Source organism: Abramis brama, assembly GCF_963993115.1.
Source record: "Abramis brama genome assembly, chromosome: 11".
NCBI lineage: Eukaryota > Metazoa > Chordata > Actinopteri > Cypriniformes > Leuciscidae > Abramis > Abramis brama.
The window spans coordinates 1,807,501-1,828,473 of NC_139973.1; the positions used below are offsets into that span (position 1 = coordinate 1,807,501).

The 20,973-nt window shown below is 38.0% G+C and overlaps 1 protein-coding gene across 4 annotated transcripts in view; it reads right to left on the reverse strand.

Moving 5' to 3' along the window:
- Window positions 1-20,114, reverse strand: part of ralgapb (Ral GTPase activating protein non-catalytic subunit beta) — a 49,960-nt gene extending 29,846 nt beyond the window's left edge. For all 4 annotated transcript variants that reach the window (XM_084129801.1, XM_084129800.1, XM_084129799.1 and 1 more), the window contains exons 1-9: window positions 19,940-20,114; window positions 15,798-16,005; window positions 12,238-12,440; window positions 11,418-11,584; window positions 10,307-10,493; window positions 8,177-8,308; window positions 7,831-8,009; window positions 2,985-3,136; window positions 1,337-1,544 (exon numbers count right to left, since the gene is read on the reverse strand). In XM_084129801.1, the coding sequence (XP_083985927.1) occupies window positions 1,337-1,544; window positions 2,985-3,136; window positions 7,831-8,009; window positions 8,177-8,308; window positions 10,307-10,493; window positions 11,418-11,584; window positions 12,238-12,440; window positions 15,798-15,974 (1,405 nt within the window). In that variant the 5' untranslated portion in view covers window positions 15,975-16,005; window positions 19,940-20,114. The remainder of the gene's footprint in view (window positions 1-1,336; window positions 1,545-2,984; window positions 3,137-7,830; window positions 8,010-8,176; window positions 8,309-10,306; window positions 10,494-11,417; window positions 11,585-12,237; window positions 12,441-15,797; window positions 16,006-19,939) is intronic.
- Window positions 20,115-20,973: the final 859 nt, after the last annotated feature.

Below are 20,973 nucleotides of genomic sequence, written 5' to 3' on the forward strand. Positions count from 1 at the left end.
GGAAACAAATCAAAGAACAGCAGTAATAGTAGAGTTCAGTAAACTATTGTTCTGTTTTTGTGGTTTTACAGACACAGGGAGACCATTAGAAAATTACCAATCATGCACAAATTAAAACTGAATAAAAACAAATGCAAGAAAAGAAAAAGATGTACGCAACGCTATCAATGATTTCAATTAATTCACTACATAAAACACTGGATTAAATCCCACATTCTCATCAGATTAAATGCCTATTTGGTAGTAATTTATTCATACAATAGAACTTTTCAGTTGACATGAGTGCAATAGCTGAATCATAAATCTACGTTAACTTAACATGCATGTAAACATAGCAATAAACCAATTTCAATGGAGTCGGATAATATTTGTCATTTGTCCAATTAACAGAAGCGTTTGCATCAGTTTCAAAATCAATCGATAAATTTATCAATGCATGTTTTTCCATTTCCATGTGTGCATTTGGAAGACGCTTTATTCCAAACTGACTCAGGGCGTGTTCACACTTGTAGTTCGGTTCTTTTTAACATTTAGATGATATATTTAGTCCTGGTTGGGCTTAGCGTTCAGTCATTTTTAACACCGAACCTAAAGATACAAAAATGGCTTTTATGACGTATATTTTTTTTGGACACAACTTATCGAACATCCAAAACAATGCTGTGTGTAAGATCTGCTGCAAGAACACGTGGTTCTGATGCCTGTACTGAACTGTAATGGGCGACACTACATCACCTGTCTTTGGTCCATGTTCTGCTCATATTTCAGTCGAACCGCACCAGGGTTCGTTTGGAAGCGGACGGCTTGTTTCAGTTCGGATGGCACTTATATTTAAATGAGCCGCACTAACAGAGCAAACGCACCAGAATTCATTTTAATTGAAGCAAGTGTGAACACACCCTTACACAGCATCAAGGAACACATTTTTATCAGTTCATGCATTCCTAGGAATCGAACCTGTGACCTTGACTAGTTTTTGCTAGTGTCATGATATACTGTTTGAGCTTGAGCTACAGAAATACAATTTGCTGTAATTTAATTGTATTTTAAATACAATTTTAGGTCTCTATGCGAGTATGGCTGGCGAATGACATCTTTTAAATTTTTTATAAGATGTTCACTTACAAACAATCATAAAATCCAGAACATCTCAATATTCACAGAATCTACGCTAGTGTAACACCAACCCTGAATGTGGTACAATCTTGCAGGTAGGAATATTTTGTAAAAAGAAAAAGAAATAAAGACACCCTCAACAGGTAAAATAAGTAGAGAAATGAAAACAAAGGAAAACGGGTGACCGCAGGATTGATTATGAGGGGTATTACAGTCATACCGGTCATGCTGCTGTCTCTGCTCAGGCCGGAGTGGAGTTTACAGTGAACCAGCGCAGCGTCAAACAGCCACTGGCCAAACAGGTTCAGCACGCTGTTGACCTTGGGCCGGGTCGGCGCCGGGAGCGGCCGGGGCTCGGAGCTCGTCTGGTTTGGGCTGGAGAGAGGGGATGTGGAAGACGGCTGGTGCGACGCTTTGGTCTGGCCAGTCTGTGGAGTGGAGAGTAAACTAATGTCAATGTCAATTTTATTTATATAGCACCATTAATCACAACCTAACCAGACAATACAATATAATAATAAAAAACACAGTGCAATACAAATTCCAAATTGATCATATGCCAAATCAAAAAAATTAGTTAACTTAAGCCCTATTCGGACGGGATTAACTTTACCAGGGTAGATGGAGTGCAATTTTACCACAGGACGTCTGTAATATTAATGGGCAATTCGCACGGGATAAGAGATCTCAGTAAATCTAGCAGAAGTGGGAGAGTAACTCGATTTACACTCCGCCATCACTCCTGTCGTTATGTGTGTGTTACGCTGCTTCCTGATATCACGTGCACAAGCACATATAACCTATATTTATATATATAAAACAGTTATGTCCGGTCGAACGATGTATTAATTAACTTCAGATTGGATTGTGTTGGTAATAGGCACTTATCTAACGCTAAAAGATGTTTCGTTCCTCTAACAAGTGCTGTCGATCTTCTTCTGATCTGAATGGTGTGTGTGAAACACTTGAGTTTTGCCACAGACTCGTTCCAGCGACTAGAACGCAACTGATGCTTTATCAAGCGTCTCCATACTTGGAAAACCGCGGGAAACTACTTTTAAACAGGAAATGACGAAATATTTACGTATTTACAGCGGGTCTATTCGCACGGGATTAGTATTACCTGAGGTTATTTCTCCGGACCTTTTTACTGAAGGTAAATGTCGCCATAATCTTTACTGACATTGTCCGTGATGATCACTGAGATGCACATTCAGACGGGACTAAAGTCACAGAGAAGCTCTGGTAATTATTACTTTACCCCTCCTCTCCATGTTAAACTAGTCCCGTCCGAATCGTAAACATATGTTTGTTCTCAATGATATTGTTCACTGAAGCTTATAGAGTAAAGAATTGTGAGAGATCGAGTAAGCGAGTGTATCTACATTCACAGTAGATATAGCATTTTCCTTCAGGTCAGTGCTATATTCATAATAAAATATCTGTTTGAATGTCCGGTGCGATTTTCCCGTGACACACTAGACATTTTTCAGTCATGTCTTGCTTCTCCGTGTTCACAAGTTTGTCCTTTCAGTATAAAAGTCTTCCCTACCGACTGACTCACTCATAAAGACAGTCTTTGCCGCCATCTAACGGTGAAATAATGTGTGTAACTTCTGTTGCTGTTCACGGTCAGGGACTATTTTTTTCCAGCGGAAGGAAGGCTTTTAGTGATTTTAATTCATGAAAGTTGCATAGATACATATTTTTTAGCTTTAATATTTGTATAGTGTGGTAACCGTTTTATAAAAGCAATAAGGTACTCGAGGCTAGTGCTGTATCGTGAATAAGTCACGGCTGAAGGGGTTACAGGCACGACGCGTATTGCATGATGCGCTATATCACTACAACTGATTAGATGCTCATACCGTTGAGGCTTTGCTGGTTGTCTTCGCAACAGCGGTGGGGCGGTGCCTGCGGTTGTGGGGGGGTGTGGTGTTGGTTGTTATTTGGGCCGGCGGCATACTGAGCCTATTGACAGGTGTGGGCGGAGCACTGTCCGATCGGGGGCGGGAAATACCTGTGAGACAAACGAAACAAGCAGAGAAGCAAGAAAACCAAAGAATTAAAACCGTATGACACAGAAAAGAAGACAGAGAACACTTGAGAGATCACGTCTGGGCACATATTCAGCCATAAAGCACCTGCCAACATGCCCAATGTTTATTTAATTGCAGGACAATATCGCAGCATATCCATTTCAGCCCTAAAATATGAGAAAATGCAAAGTTTATGTCTATTTGGATGTCATGACATCTGATGCTTCTTGGATTTGGCCATTTCAACGTCATCAGCAAGGCCAAACAATTCAGCTCTATGACAAAACAATAATGCAAATCCGGATACACGCTGTAGAATAGATATTTTCAGCACATTTGTTGTATAAAACTATTTTATGTGTAAAAAGGAACATGTATATCCATGTTGCTTCATGGTGAGTACTGATTGGGTCAGTAGTGCAAGATTCACCAACTTTAAAGGGATAATTCACCCAAAAATGTTTAATTCTGTCATCATTTACTCGCCCTCATGTCGTTCTAAACCTGTGTGAGTTTGTTGTGGCAAGTTTTCACTTCAAAGACGTCAAATGCCATTGGCTAAGAAGTCAAGACTGCCAGTGGATGACAAATTAAATGTAGTCCACTATGATGATTTTTTTTGTCCTGACCACCGTCTGCTTTCATAGAATGTAAAAGAGCAGTGTAAACATTCTCCTAAACATCTCCAAGAAAGACAGTCATAATGCGTTTGAATTGACATGATGGCGAAGTAAATGATTATCATTGTTGGGTGAATTATTCCTTTAATTCACACATTAATCTTGAACTCAAACACAGATGTCCCTCGCATTACTAGCCTTCATTTCACTAATTTCTTAGTCTGAGTAAAAGAATGAAATATAATGGGCAAAGATTTTCGTATAATTATATTATATTTGATGACAAGGTAGGAAAAAGGGTGATAATTCTGTATGGTACGATCTTACTTACGACTTAAGTCATGCTTATAACGCGAGAGAAACCTGTTCACAGCATTTCAAAGAGAACCCGCTACACATTCCAAGATCATCACTGATGCATTTCCATACAGCATCCCAGCTCAGCATCTGATTGGCAGAAAATGCTGGTCACCCCTGCATTCAAATCTGGTTATTTGCCTAAACCCTCTGTGGTCATACTGATTGGTCAGCAAAAGAAGCAGATCTCCGTCCTTGACATCCTATTCTCCAGAAAGATCCACAGATTTAAACCGCCAGTTTATTGATTGTCGCCTGTAAGAGGAAAGCTGATATTTCAGAGCCATTTCATTATGTATACCTCCACCTCTGTCACCTCACAGGGGACATTAAAGACCCCATATTAAAGAAACATGAAGTTGGAGAAGGATATCAAAGGCCTCGTCTGCTTTTTTTCCAAATATCCAATAGCCTTTAGCTTACAGAATAACAATTGGACTGATGGTTCAAATTCAATAAATTCTAGATGGTTGAGAATGGAAATAAAGTACACACTGGAGAACAATAATTTACAGGTAATATTCATAATGTTATTATTCATGACGTTCTCATTTAATTTACATTTTAAATCTGTGTTTTTTGGCATAATCAAGGATGTAGACTATCTTATAAAAATACAGATAATGACTAAAAACCACAACATTCTTATTTCATGGGGTCTTTAAGCAGATTTGGGGTCATGAGGTCTAAAATCAGTTTGATTTTGTTTCTCAACATGACATATAGAGGCAGACTGGATACCAACCAATAAGTATGCACACATTCATTCTCGGCAAAGATTTAAGGTCCGTTCACAAGAACAATAACTATAACTATAAAGATAACTATATTAGTGGTATTGTCATCTGTCGCTTTAAATGCTTGAGCTCTTTAAATTCTGATTGGCTGTGAAAGCTTTTATTGTTCATCAGCTGGAAAAAACAACAATCTGAAAGTGATTCCAATGATATTGTTTCTCTGTGATGTTATTGTTGTAGAACTATATCTTTATCGTTATCATCCTTAGTGTGAACGTGCCTTTACTCTTGCATGGGACGCAAAAACAAGGCAATTAAGATAATTAATGACGTATAATTGATTTTCCACAACACAAAGGGATTTTTGATCTAAAAGTGCTTGCGTTTGCACAAAACACCTCGCGAAATCTACAGTCCTCATCAAACTCCCTCTTGATTAGTCAGAGGCGCGTTAGCAAATACCATAAGATGGGAGCCGGTCTCGTAAATTGTTCCGAGAAACAGGAACACCTGGGGATAAAAATGGGATTACACACATAAAGAAACAGTAACCTCAAAAAGGAAGATTTACAACAGACCATAATTTGAAAAACTCCAATGAGAAACATCGTTATTTCTGATGTGATTATAGTTACAGCCCTTCTATTGCAGCCAAACACCTCCATGAACAGAATCAGTGTGTTGGATAGTTAAACCCACTGTTAGTCACTAACTGATTGGGTTTGGACGGGTTCAGTGTACCTATAGAGGGAAGTCTGTCTCGAATATTGCTCCTAGACACTGTGACTCCTGAGGAAACATAAAACAAGACCTCTAAAGAAAAGGACACAACATGTCAGGCCATAGTGAGCTATGAGCGACGAACCACTGAGCATGCGCCGTTAAGATTAATCTAACTAACTATACTGAGACAATGAGGTCAGGCATTTCACTCTTTGCTCATTCTTGGAACAAATTTCAACTTAATAATAACAGCTGCAGAGAGCAACGTCTTGAACACTGTCTGTGCGAATAAATTAACCAAATCAATCCAATTTACTTTTCAGTTTGCCTGAACATTTGTCAATTAAACCACTCAACTTTGCTTTAAAAATAAAGTTACAGTTAATATACTTTACGGACAGGACTTGAAACCCACATTTCCACTGAAATGTTGCAGAGTCAAACATATCGCACTTCAATTGTGATTCAGAAGTCTTACTCCCAGTTTAGAGAACATATTTTAACATCCAAAGTGATGTTTCTGATGCCTAACTGGCTAGTTTCTTTAAATATAAATAAAAATCATAGCAATTACATGTGATAATACTAAATTAATTAATTTCAGATGGACTGGGAAATAAAGTAGGTTGAGTAAAGTCAGTTGTGTGAGTACCAGGAGGAGGCAGAGTTTCACGACACTCGAGTTTCTTAGAAACAGCAACACCTAGAAATGAAAAGACAGTCAAAGCTGGTGTTCATACATCACTGCGACTAGAATTCAAACAATAATCAGAAGAGTCAAAATCACAGAGACTAAAACAACATCTGAGATTAGAATGTAGTGCAATATAATATGCAGAGGCTTTGTTGTACAAACCATTAGTGGTGAATCTTTAGTCACCTCACAATCCGATTATGATTGACTGGGAATCATAATCCGATTCTTGATTACACTTACCGTATGTGATGTGCAATGACGCCTGTGATCTTCCTTGTATTACACTTCAACTATAAAAACTTATGCAAGTTTATATAAATCAGTGTTTCCCAGTGTAAAAAATCCCAGGGCACACCACTATATAAAAATATAATGAAATGCATTGCTTCAAATGGCATATAAATCTAGATATTAGGCTATTTTAAAAGTAGTACTCATATTTGAGCTTAAGTTAGGTAGGAACACAATAAGTATGATGTTGTTGGTGAATTTACATATCGTCACAGTCGGGCGAAAACCTCGTATCTAATTAAACACTGTCGTCGAAGTTGGTATTGTGGCTTTATAATATTAACTTTTTATGAAAATCAAGCTCAGATAGAGTTACGAGTTTTTTGACCAGCGAACGACATTACGTTTTCATCAACGTTAAGGATATAAAGTTCATTGTAGCTTTATATGGTTGCTCAGTTTTCTTGTTGAAATCTCATGATCAAAATCTTATGATACAAAAGATGAAGCGCTATGCACAAGATATTTAAAACACTATATTTGCTTTTAGACTAGACGGCAAAGACTAAGACTATTCTCCGCTCTTCAAATACCAAAAACGTCAGCCTTTATGGACATAGTGTTTCTTGAGTAAATAAAACGCTGTACTTATGCAAACATCAGTTCTATTTGTTCCCCTTGCATTGCAAACAAGCAGAGATCTCCAAACTGTGAGCGGTCAATGGAGGCGGGTGGAGTTATGAGGTTTGACGGACAGGTTGAGGAGTCAATGGTTTAGTCAACACCTCTTATAAATGCTTTTTATTGGTTAAATAAGCGTAAAACAACAGACAGACGTAAAGGATGACCAATAGCATTAATTTTATAAAACAATGAGAAACTATAGAGAGATTCAATGTTTCGGCCCAACAGCGCAATGATATATTCTTATTTGTAGCATCTATTTTTAATTATTTATTGGAATTTGGTAATTTTCCACGGCACACCTGACAACCTGTCAGGAAAAACTGATATATACTGTATGTTTGATGGTTTTGTGTGTTTGTGTGTACCTGGAAGCAAACGGAATACGACTCTAGTGCACACAAGTAGTAAAAAAAGAAAGAAAAAAGCTCTGAATCGATTCATAATTGCTGGAAAAGACAATCACGATTCATCAAAGAATAAAAAATGTTCTCCCACCCCTACATACCATGGTAATGAATGACCACCATAATGGAATATCATGGTAATGCCAACACGGTAGCATCCAAAAAACCAATGCATTTCATAAAAGAGCCCTGAATGTTGTAGATATTCACGGATCTTACCGAGGAACGCGTCCACGAGGCAGCTGACGCCCCTCATCGCTCTGAAGAAGATCTGGGGAAGCTGTTTGAGGCAGGGGTGCTGGATGACCTCGTGAGGAACGCCGTTACCCCCCAACAACTGCTCCTGAAACTTTGGGGTGGAACTCACTATGACGGGATTGCTAAGGTCCACAGGGTTACTGAAGGGGAGAGAGATAATTGAACAACTTGTGTTAGTATCCATGACCAGAATGGACATGTTGACATGTCATGGCATTTAAACAAACAGAGCTTGATTCGGTTTCTGAAGCGGGAATCAGGGGGAAAATCAACCTATTAAACACAGAGAGTCAGTTTTACTGCAGACCTGAGCATGTGCAGAAAGCGATACCACGTCTGAGACACACAGTCGTTGTCCATCTCGGCGGGGATGAGGCTGGCGTCTTCGTCTGGCACTTTAAACGGAGGAAACGACGGGCCGTACATGAAGCGCAGCAGCCTGTGTGGACAACAAAACAAATAAGGTCAAACAAATAAAAGCTTTGACATCTGTCTACTTTACAAACAGAACAGCATGGTGCCAGCAACACCAAGGTCACAGAATTCAATGCATGAACTGGTAAAACAATATACCTCGAATGCAATACAAGTAGCTTTGGATAAAAGTGTCTGTCAAATGCATAAACATAAATGAAAACATCCTGTGGTTGAACATATCAAAGTCACTGGTGATTAAAAATGTGCAAAACTACATATTTTCCCAATCAAACTGTAAAATAATGGAATTATTTTAAAACAATTCTTGTTTTTAGATATTTTAATGAATTTTCAGTATATATTGTGCAATCTCTCTCAAACTGGTATGATTAAACATATTAGTTTAATTATTCTAATGTTAACACTTTACAATAACTAATGCATTAGTTATCATGAACTAACTTTGAGCAATATATGTTTACAGCGTTTAACCTTTGTTAATGTTAGTTAATAAAAATATTATTGTTCAGTGTTTGTTCATGTTAGTTCACATTGCATTAATTAAAGTTACAGTGAATTAAAGATTGACAACTTTTATTTATGATGGAATATTGCAGTATTGTCCATGCACATTATTAGTTCTAAATTCATGTTCCTGGTAATCTTGAATCAAAATAACTTCCTCATGCAGCATCTCTTCTCTTCTCTGATGATGAGGGCGGGGCAACCTGTCACTCACATGAGATCAGCCAATAGCAAACCACAACCATCCAATCAATTCCCCACAGACAAAATCAAGCCCCTCCCACATTTACAGCTAGTCAAACAGGTTATATCTCTGAAGCCTAGCAGAGAATGTTTTATAAGCAGCAGGAGAAGTATATTTATCTGCACAGTCACGCAGAGCCCAAGCACAACCAAAACAATGTTCTTCTGCAAAATGCTAATAAATGTAAGTATTGTAAAGCTGCAGCTTTTGTGGTTATTCACTTCTGCAGACCTACAGTACCCAGTCCTCAGCCTCTGGAAACAAACGCTGTGAAGCTGGATTTTCAAAAGTATGTGAAGTTCGCGGCTTTATTGATGCAGTAAACTTGCACAACGTCCTTGAATGAATCATTTATTAGATGCATGCATATTAGATGCATGCAATAACACGTCTGTTATTGTAGGGACAACGACATTATATTATTACGCCCCTAAATATGACGCGGAACAAAAAGAACTGTGATTGGTTGCGTTACATGTCAGTCAAACGTCCATGGCAAAGAAAAGCTGCGATAGAGTCCAAGTCTTAAGTTAAGATATGAGTTAATTTAGGATTTTTCACAAATTTGTATTACAGAAGCAAATCTGAAGTTGATTTAGGATTCTTATCCTATCTTACAAAATCTCCTCTTATCTGTAGTTAGGAAATCTTAAACCCCTCCATCGAGTTCGGTAATCAACTCTCAGGTCTGTTACCAAGCAACCAACTACTCGCAAACGGAAAAACTGGAGAATGGAGAAACAAAACAAGTGGTGCTTTTCATTAAGTGAAGTTTTGATAAGCCTGGTAGAAAACCTTTCTTACAGTCCTTTTATTTCACAGGAGTCTGTACTTATTTGTCAGAGTTTTGTGGTCAAAGTGCAGCACATCATTTGGGTGTTCACAGTCTTTCCACCATCAAACATCGCTGTTCTTCATCTTGTATCATTCATAAATGTGACGAGACAGGGCTATTATTATGTGATTTTTTTACAGCTGGCTTTCAAATAATTTTGAAGTTAGGACACCATTGGGGTTTTCCTAAATTTAAGACAGTTTTTAGGATTGTTTGTGGAGTTAGGATGCTTCTGTAATACCCTTTTCCTATCTGTAGTTAAAATAAGACTATGCAATTAAGTCCTAAATGAGGTCCTAACTGAAATGCCCACGGTTACCAATCAGATAAGATAGGATTGTGAAGTTAGGATCTTTCTGTAATGGGCACCTTCTGCCGTCAGTCTGAAGGTCTGGATACGCGAGACTATAGAGTACCTGGAAGTGAGAGCTGCGATCACTTTACTCCACTGTTCCACCACCGGAGGGTGATGTCTCCAGTTGGCCAGCATCTCTCGGGCGGTTTTCCAGTATGGCGGCGTGGGGAAACAGCGCGTGCAGGCCAGGAACCAAACCTCAAACAGCACGCTGATCAACTTCTCCGCCAGCTTCTCTGCTATACCACCTACAGGATGAAAATGTGGTGAAAATCCAGCTTTTAATGTTGTTTATGTGTCTATGTGGTGTTTTTAATGTGCTTTAAGACAAACCATGTGTAAATTCATAAGTCGACACCATTGCTGAGTATTTTCTCCTTAAAACTGCAGTGAACCAAAGACACATTTTGAAATCGCTGGTGTTTCTGACGTCACAAACTACCTTGTAACCAATCAGATCAACGTGTGATCGTCAACCAGTGGATCTCTGAGCTGAGTGAGTGAGTGGAGGCATTTGCATATTCATAGAACCGCGCATACTAAATGAGGCAAGGGTGTCGAGTTACATTCAAGATATTTTAAGAAAAAATGCTTAAATATGTAATTTTGGTGATCAAAGATGAGTTTTAAGGGCTAAAATTAATGACTACAGGGGGACTTTAAAGCAACTGTGGTTACATTACGACACTTTTAGACAACTGGGAAATTCACAGAAATGTTCTGCTTGTTTTTGCTGAAATATTTAGTTAAAAAATGTGTATTCAGCTGAAAAAAAAAATCTCCTTCCCTTTTGTTGGTAGTTTTCATATGCAAAACATTAACCAATCAAAACAAAAAACTAAATTAAACCCTGACTCCATAATATTTCATTAAAATGCTACAAAAGTGCATAGTAGGACCCCATTAATAAACTCTCATATAGATGTGATCTTGGCAGCTAAAGTTAATTTAAAGCAAACATGATTTTTGATTGTGGAAAAGAAAGCAAAGCAAATGTACACATTTCACGGGAGGTTCATTTGCAAATGACACACAAAAGGCAGTTTGTTTAGATGCAAAACATGCGCCATCCCTCATTTGTTTGTTAGTCAGTGTCAGTTCTAGTTCAACACAGAACTTTGCTCTGTTTTGGAGGGAAACAACATTGAGTTTGTCCATGGCATCATACGGACCTCCCACAGTGGGCGGGGCCAGTAGCGTGTCATTGATGCGCAGAAGAAAGAGGAGAAGCACTTCCCAGGTCTCTCTGGCCATGCCGGACGAGTCGCGTGCCAACTTCTGCACTGCAGACAACACTTGCTGACACAATTTAAAGTGCACTAGGCTGAAGTGCTCTGGTCTGGAAGAAAGACATTCATATTCAATCAAAATCATAAAACACAAACAGGAAGTGCTACAATTAACAACAGTTTGAACACCGACATGTTCTAGTCTGAGTTGTTTTAGATGCATGCAACAGTCAAACCAACATTTATTCAGACACCTTCAACATTTCTCACATTATCACACATAGTTTAGAAAATGGTAATAATATGAGCAGAACTCAGTTGATATTTGACTGGTTTTGTCCGTCCTTCTGTTAGACTGTCTCACACATGAATTATGTTGAATATCTGTCAGCTGTTAAATTTAACTACACAATTAGATAATACCAGTTTAGCTCAACCAATCACCAAGCAATGCTTCATTGTGTTCAGTCTGTGTGTAAAAAGAGCATTAGCAATTAAAGAAAAAACACTTCAGCAAAACATGATCAGCTCAAAGTGTCGGAGTAATATTTGGTCCCAAATGTTACTGGTAGTCGCTGTATGAAGAATTATTTGGTATAATATGTCACAATTTACTTTATTTTGCTCTCCTCACTTACATTAATGAACTATAGTGTCCTGCACACTAGAAAAAATATATAAAAAAAAAGTATATTTTTTTGGTTTGACTGTATATTGTAAATACTGTACATCATGGGCAATTAAACTCATAGTCCAAACACACCTGGGCAGGAATAGGTTGTGCAAGTGTTTCAGGATGGTTTGGACGTAGAGGTTGGGCTCTTTAATGATGGGCTGTGGTATCGAGTCTCTTGGAGACACTAGGGCCATTATCCAGTCAGTGTAGACGTCCACACACAACTTAACCGTTTCTCCATCGAGGGGGAGCGTCAGGCCGTAACACAGCACCTCCATGGTCCATTTCACCTGAGGACGACAAGGAAGGCATAAGCAACTAAACCGGTTTGAGATCGATCAACAATCCATGAGTTTGAGAGGGAAAAGTTGCAAGATGCATGACAGCAGATAAACGGCTAGTAGTGACAGCAGCGGCAATCCAAGTGGCCACGCCCTTAATTATGCAGAACTTTAAGGCTTAATATAATTTAAACGGATGAATTGTAAAAAAATTCACCCCCCTCAGAGTCGTCATGAAGGGCAACATTAGCTATATAGACCAAAACCACTTTTTGCACCAGGCTGTAAACATGTTTTTTTCTGCTGTAAAGTTGGGCATTTTAACATGGGGGTCTATGGGATTGACTCTCTTCTGCAGTCGGGCTCTAGTGGCCAGTGGATGAACTGCAGTTTAAGTCGCTTCAGTGTTGGATTCAAGAGAGACGGGAAGGTTGCCGCTTGGTAAAAACACACTCATACAGACAGTTCTGACAATAGGAAAAGATAACAGCGGTGCATCCAACTAGACCTGGGTTATTGCACAATTATATTCCAAATAAATAGCATCGGTCACCATGGACGAGCAATGAGATGGGTCAGAGGTCAGGAGAAAAAAAAGAAAATCAGAGGCAGAGAGGGAATTGGCAGGATATCCTTTCCTCTTATCACAGTACACAGAAGCCTACAGGAACCATGCACAATGCAATGGAAGTCGATGAGGACACACACACACACACACACACACACACACACAAAGGTTTGTAACTAGCACTGAATGACACCCACCCAGATGCACAAACAACAGAGGGAACTAAAAACGCACTCAAACGTTTGCTCTAATAACATCACAGCACATCTTCCATTTTAGGTCAATAAGTAACTTAGCAGCGTGTTTTGTTTCTAACCAAATTATGCAAATGAGCAACTGAGGAACCAACACAGCACTGTTCTTTAACTTCCTAATAAACTCTAACTTTATTAGGAACTGCAACATAGAGCTCATACCGTCAATTTGTAAGCCAATCTGGAGGGCTAATTCACAATGAGTTAAAGGATATATATATATATAAAAAACATCAGTGGTTAACATTACATAAACAGATGTTTTGAAGTAATAAGGATCACAACTTCCCCAAGGATGTGAGTTTACATGCTTGAACTGCATTCATGAATTTAATTTGATTTAGAACAAAATGCAAAAATGTTCACCTTAATTTACGTATAAATCGGATACTGTTAAAAACGAATTCTGAGTGAAGGGCGGATGTGCAATTCATATCAAAGATGCAAAGCGTCTACTAAAGAAAACATTTATGACCTGCATGAAAAATTATCATCTAAAATGTTTTTTTCTTGTGGAATATTCCTCACATTAAGCAACCAGATGTATAAAATATGAGGAACAAAATCACAATTTTGCTCATATGGTGCATATGATCCTATGGAAAATTTCCAGGCAAGGCAAATGTATTTATTCAGCACATTTCATACACAGTGGTCATTCATAGTGCTTTACATAAAATATTTAAAGTATTGAGGTAAAAATGGCATTAAAAAAAAGATAGAACTATTATGAATGAGATTAGATATACATTAGATAAAAGAACAAACCAGTTGCATCAACAGCAAGAAATATTTATTTATTTATTATATAAACATTCTCAATTATCCTGTCATTGGCAGGTGTGTTAAAAAGTGAACCATAGCACATATAAAAGACACACTGCACATGAACTGCTCTGAGGAAAAGCTGTTCCACCCAGAAGCCTCAGCAGAAGTTAATCGTTAACAGGCTGTTCGTCTGAATTAATTCAAACATGCCACCCAGTAACTCAACCTTGAATTCTTCCTGCCGCAGCCTCGGGTTTGAATACAAGACTCTTTACAGATGTGAGATGTTATGACACACACACACACACACACACACACACACACACACACACACTGTTTAGCTATACTTGTGAGGACTTCCATAGGCGTAATGTTTTTATACTGTACAAACTGTATATTGTGTCCCCTTACACTAACCCTTCCCATCACACACACACACACACACACACACACACACACACACACACACACACACACACACACACCCCTAAACCTACCCATCACTCACACACACCCCTAAACCTACCCATCACTCACACACACCCCTAAACCTACCCATCACTCACACACACCCCTAAACCATCACACACACACACACACACACACACACACACACACACACACACACACACACACACACACACACACGACCCCTAAACCTACCCATCACTAATAAACACACCTAAACCATCACACAAACACACACACACACACCCCTAAACCTACCCATCACACACACACACACCCCTAAACCTACCCATCACTCACACACACCCCTAAACCTACCCATCACTCACACACACCCCTAAACCATCACACACACACACACACACACATACGACCCCTAAACCTACCCATCACACACACTAACCCGACCCCTAAACCTATCCATCACACACACACACACACACACACCCCTAAACCTACCCATCACACACACTAACCCGACCCCTAAACCTACCCATCACACACACACACACACCCCTAAACCTACCCATCACTCACACACACCCCTAAACCATCACACACACACACACACACACACACACACACACACACACACACACACACACACACACACACACGACCCCTAAACCTACCCATCACTAATAAACACACCTAAACCATCACACAAACACACACACACACACCCCTAAACCTACCCATCACACACACACACACCCCTAAACCTACCCATCACTCACACACACCCCTAAACCTACCCATCACTCACACACACCCCTAAACCATCACACACACACACACACACACATACGACCCCTAAACCTACCCATCACACACACTAACCCGACCCCTAAACCTATCCATCACACACACACACACACACACACCCCTAAACCTACCCATCACACACACTAACCCGACCCCTAAACCTACCCATCACACACACACACACACCCCTAAACCTACCCATCACTCACACACACCCCTAAACCTACCCATCACTCACACACACCCCTAAACCATCACACACACACACACACACACACACGACCCCTAAACCTACCCATCACACACACTAACCCGACCCCTAAACCTATCCATCACACACACACACACACACACCCCCCTAAACCTATCCATCTCACACACACACACACCCCTAAACCTACCCATCTCACACACACAAACACAGACACACTCAGACACACACACAAACACACACACAGACATACCCCTAAACACCGACCCCTAAACTTAACCTACCCATCACTCACACACACACACACACACACACACACACACACTTCTTACCTCCTTGTCAGTCTTGAGGAGGCACTCAGCCGTCGCTCCGCCGAGGGAGTTTCCCAGGGGTCGCACCACAGCGTTTGCCACGTCTCGCCCCACGCCGGCGGGGTACGTGTGTAACACACTCAGGTGACCCTGGTCACTCTGGACCACCAGGTGTAAAGATCGCCACTCAGAGTACATGACCTCGACTTCTGCTGGATCTCACTGCGACCTGAGGAGAGACGCACACCAGACGCATGTTTACAGGCTTGGAGGCTGAGAGATATTTAGTTATATATATATATATATCAAAATAAAAATAAAAAATAACTAAAAATAAATAATATATACATAAGTATCTTAAATAATCTTTAGCAGTGCATCTATCAGGGTAATCATAGTAAACTAAAATTAAAACCATAAAAAAATAAACATTTTATTACTCGAAATAAACGTTAGCTGAAATCAAAATAAAACTTAAACTTATTTTAGCTAGTTGCCAAAGCAACATTTAAACTGTAATAAAATTTTATAAAAACTAAAAAAAATAATAAAAATAAAATAAATAATAATATGGCAAAAATACTTATAGAAAATAAAAAAATAAAAAACAGTATCACAACAATATTAAAACACACACACACTCATGCATAATTTTATTTTTTGGTAATAAAACAATACGTTTTGCCTTGAATTTCCAGCAAAAATAGTTACATCACGACAGTCTCTCATTACTGTGATGATGTGTGATATAAAACGACTAACTTTGGTCATATCACCCGTCCTGTTTCATAACAAGTTTCCTCTTATCACACACCAGGGTCTGTTCACACACAGAAGTGATGATCAACTATGCAGGACGCTGTTTAGACAACAACACAGAGCGTTCCGTGTCGATCCCCTGATCCAGAGCAGTAATCCGACACGGGGAACTGAGACTGAACTATCAGCCGGGGAGTCTGATCTCACTGAACAGAAGACTAGTGAACATGAATCTGAGAAAATATTGATATTATCCAGACACTGCCCACGAGTCTCGCTTTCTTCACTAATCTAAGATACAATCTGAGCGGTCTGCTAATATTAGAATGAAAACTTTAAACATGGAGTGGCGCCAAATCTCAAAACCCTTAGGAATATAGATTAAAGACTAAAATATATACATATACACAGCACAAGAGAAGTATGTATACCAAACCAATGCATAGTCATTACATGATGTTTCTCTTGACTAAATCATCACAGCATTATATATATATATATATATATATACAGTACCAGTCAAAAGTTTGGAAACATTACTATTTTTAATGTTTTTGAAAGAAGTCTCTTATGCTCATCAAGCCTGCAGTTAAAAAAAAACAAAAAAAAAAACAGTAATATTATGAAATATTATTACAATTTAAAATAATGGTTCTCTTTTTTAATATACTTTAAAATGTAATTTATTTTTGTGATGCAAAGCTGAATTTTCATCAGCAAGTACTCCAGTCTTTGGTGTCTTATGATCCTTCAGAAATCATTCTAATATGCTGATTTATGATCAATGTTGGAAACAGTTGTGCTGCTTAATATTTTTTTTATAACCTGAGATACTTTTTTCAGGATTATTTGATGAATAAAAAGTTAAAAAGAACTGTATTTATTTAGAATAGAAATCTTTTGTAACAATATACACTACCGTTCAAAAGTTTGGGAACAATAACTTTTTTTTTAAAAGAAATTAGTACTTTAATTCAACAAGGATGCGTTAAATTGATAAAAGGTGATGGTAACGATTTATATTGTTAGAAATGTTTTTATTTTGAATAAATGCTGTTTTTATGAATAAATGCTGTTAACGTTTTACTCATCAATGAATCCTGAAAAAAGTATTCCAAAAAAATATATTAAACAGCACAACTGTTTCCATCATTGATAATAACTGAGTATCAAATCATCATATTAGAATGATTTCTGAAGGATCATAAGACACCAAAGACTGGAGTACTTGCTGATGAAAATTCAGCTTTGCATCACAAAAATAAATTACATTTTAAAATATATTAAAAAAGAGAACCATTATTTTAAATTGTCATAATATTTCATAATATTACTGTTTTTTTTTGTTTTGTTTTTTTTTAACTGCAGGCTTGATGAGCATAAGAGACTTCTTTCAAAAACATTAAAAATAGTAATGTTTCAAAACTTTTGACTGGTACTGTATATATATATATATATATCTACATATGCATATATGCATAAAGGGGCTGAAATTAACACTCGCCATTCCAAAAGCCAAATGAGAGTTAAAATCGGTGTTGTCGAGTACATGAAACGATGTTACTTAGCAATTGGCCAGTGACATTTTTATAAATTCTAACAATGCATGAACATAAAAAAATAATAATAATAATTCAAGTACAGCAAGTATCCTAGTAAACATAGTCGGTTCTGTTTTGAGTGAATGTAAACAGTTGAGAAAGTAAACGCATGTGTGTGAGTATTAGACCCGTGCATTCGCTCTTAAAGTGACAGCAGCCTAATATTCCTCTGCTGTCCGTCTTTAATTTTAACACCAAAAGAGAAAGAAAAAACACTCACTGCTCTTGACTGAATAACTTTTGTAACTTGTAATAAGGATTAATTAATAATGATGTTTAATTTATACAATGAAGACTTCGCAGTGTTATTTTACATTTGATTACTTTATTAAATTTTAGCACTGTCAGAAAACCTGAAAAGCACTGTTTGTATCTTTGTTATATTGTATTAATTTGTGCTTTTGCTTGTAATTTGATTAAGCCTAATTTTACTGCTGACTGTTTACTTTAATGTTTTATAAATTTATATTAGTTAGGCTAGCACTGCCAGTTTTAGCTGTGGTATCGAAATTGGAATAGAATAATTGTGAATTTTCACTGGTATCTAAAATGTTTTTGCAAAACCAGTTTCATGGTCGGTAAAAAATATTCATTTAATTTACATTTTTAAATGTTCTTAAGTCAAAAGTTAGTTTAGGCCCTGTCTGTTTATATCACATACACACTGGCAGACAGTGATTATATCAATAGTAATACCATGGTAATTTGATATCAATACCATTGACTTTAAATGGCACAGTAAAACACAGAAGAATGCCATGGTTCATGTCTAAAAAACAAGGTGGAGTTCTTTTAGTATTATTATAAAGAACTGTGGCTGTACAATGTTTTTGTGCTAATTGACACCTAATAATGTTTGGTTAAAATATTCATGTATCAGGTATTTACATGTTAAAGAACACCGTGATATCTACTTTTTAGCGCATTTGTTTTATACAAACAATCTCTGAATGAACCTTCCTAAAAATCATGAGATGTTTTCAATTCAACTTCCGTAGCCGATGTGTTTGTTAGCATCTGTGTTAACCGAGCGGTTACGAGTCAGTGGAGCTTAAAATCTCAACACAGACTTCCAAATTCATATTTATATATTCATTTTACGCCATTAGACCGTTTAAATGGAAATAACACTCATTAAATCAAAGAGTTTGAAACGCTACAGTCTATTAGCAGCTCGCGAGCTAAGCTAACATACTGATTTCCAATGGTAACTGGGATTAAAACCACGAATTTATCGATAAACAGATGAGCAAAAAAACACACACAAAAAACATAACTAATAAACCAGACAACACAAACAATATTCTCTAGTCTTTGACGTTTTCTCCAGCTTTGGCGCGAATCAATCTGATACATGTTTGTTTGACAGCTGATTCCAGTCTCACGAGCGCTTCAAAACAAACAAATGACAGCCGTCAATCATCGGTCACTGCTGCTCATCCACTCATCAAAGACATTAACCTTTAAATCTAATATAGTATTAAATAGCTTTGTATATACAGAAACAGGCCGCACTGCGGGACTGTGGCCATGTCTTGAAATCTACAAAGCTTGCTAACTAGGTAGCGCACTTGGTTTCAAGACAAAGCTACTTGAATGCTGCTAAGTAGGTAGCTAACAATTTTTCATGTCTACTTTGCCTCGGAATACTGGCTAAGCAGGCAGCACACTTGGATTTGATCCTAGAGTGCTCAAACATGCTGTCTATGTAGGCAGCTCACTAGATTTTGAGAACGGCCCATGTGACAGTTGTCCGGAGCGGACACACAAACGCAACACGGACATATGAATATACAGCGTTACCTGATTCAGTTCACATATCAGTCAGTCGCTCCTTCTGGTGATTTAGCCGGGGAAACGGGTTTGTTCGAGCATGTTTGTTGTCGGTAGATCCGATGAGATCAGACCCGCTCCTCCATCACGGGCGGCGGGGGTTTGGCTGGCTTGCAGTGGTGATGTGAGCGCCGATGTCCGATTCGCGAATGAATCGTTTATTTGAACCGGTTCTTTCCAATGATTCAATCGCACAGATTCGCATCATTCGACTGTAGTCTACACACACCACGCCCGATGGATATTGAAAACATAAACAGCGCCACAACATTTTTACACAATTGTCTGTCAGGTAAGAATCATGGTCTTAATCACAGCGCCAGTATCAATAAGTATCAAAATCACACCACTAAATACAGTAACAAACGGCCTAATTTATATTTCGTCGAAACCCTTTTTTCACAGACTGTGATGATGCGTTTTAACGGTCATCAGCATCGTAAATCCTGCAAATATTTTATATTTTCACTTAAAAAGAAAAGAAAAGGTATGTACATTTATAACATTACATTTGCATACAATGGCAAAACAAATAAAATAAAACAAAAACTATGGCCACTATTTTTAATGACGCGTTTTAACGATAGGTTTTAACGGGCATCGTAAATCCTGCAAAGGTTTATATTTTCATTTTAAAAAAATTATGTAGGCCACGTTTATAACACTATACTTTGCATAATATTACCTTTGCATCAAATGAGTGATGTAAAGTGGACATCTTTCTTTCTTCTGTTCTGACTGCCCTTATCTCTCTCTATTTGTTTCCTCTTTTTGAAAGTTGTGAAAACACTGTTGTGGAGTTTTTCTTTTGCTATTTGAGCAAGGGAACAAAAAATATATGTAGCCTATAGTCTCATTCGCCGCTATATAAGTTTACCCAACAGCTTCTGAGAAACTTACAAAAAAAAGTACAGAGGCTTTTATATGTTATAGTGACGGCGTCAGACAGTAATAACTTGATTTAAGATTTGATTAGCATATTCATGAGATGGCATAAATGGTAA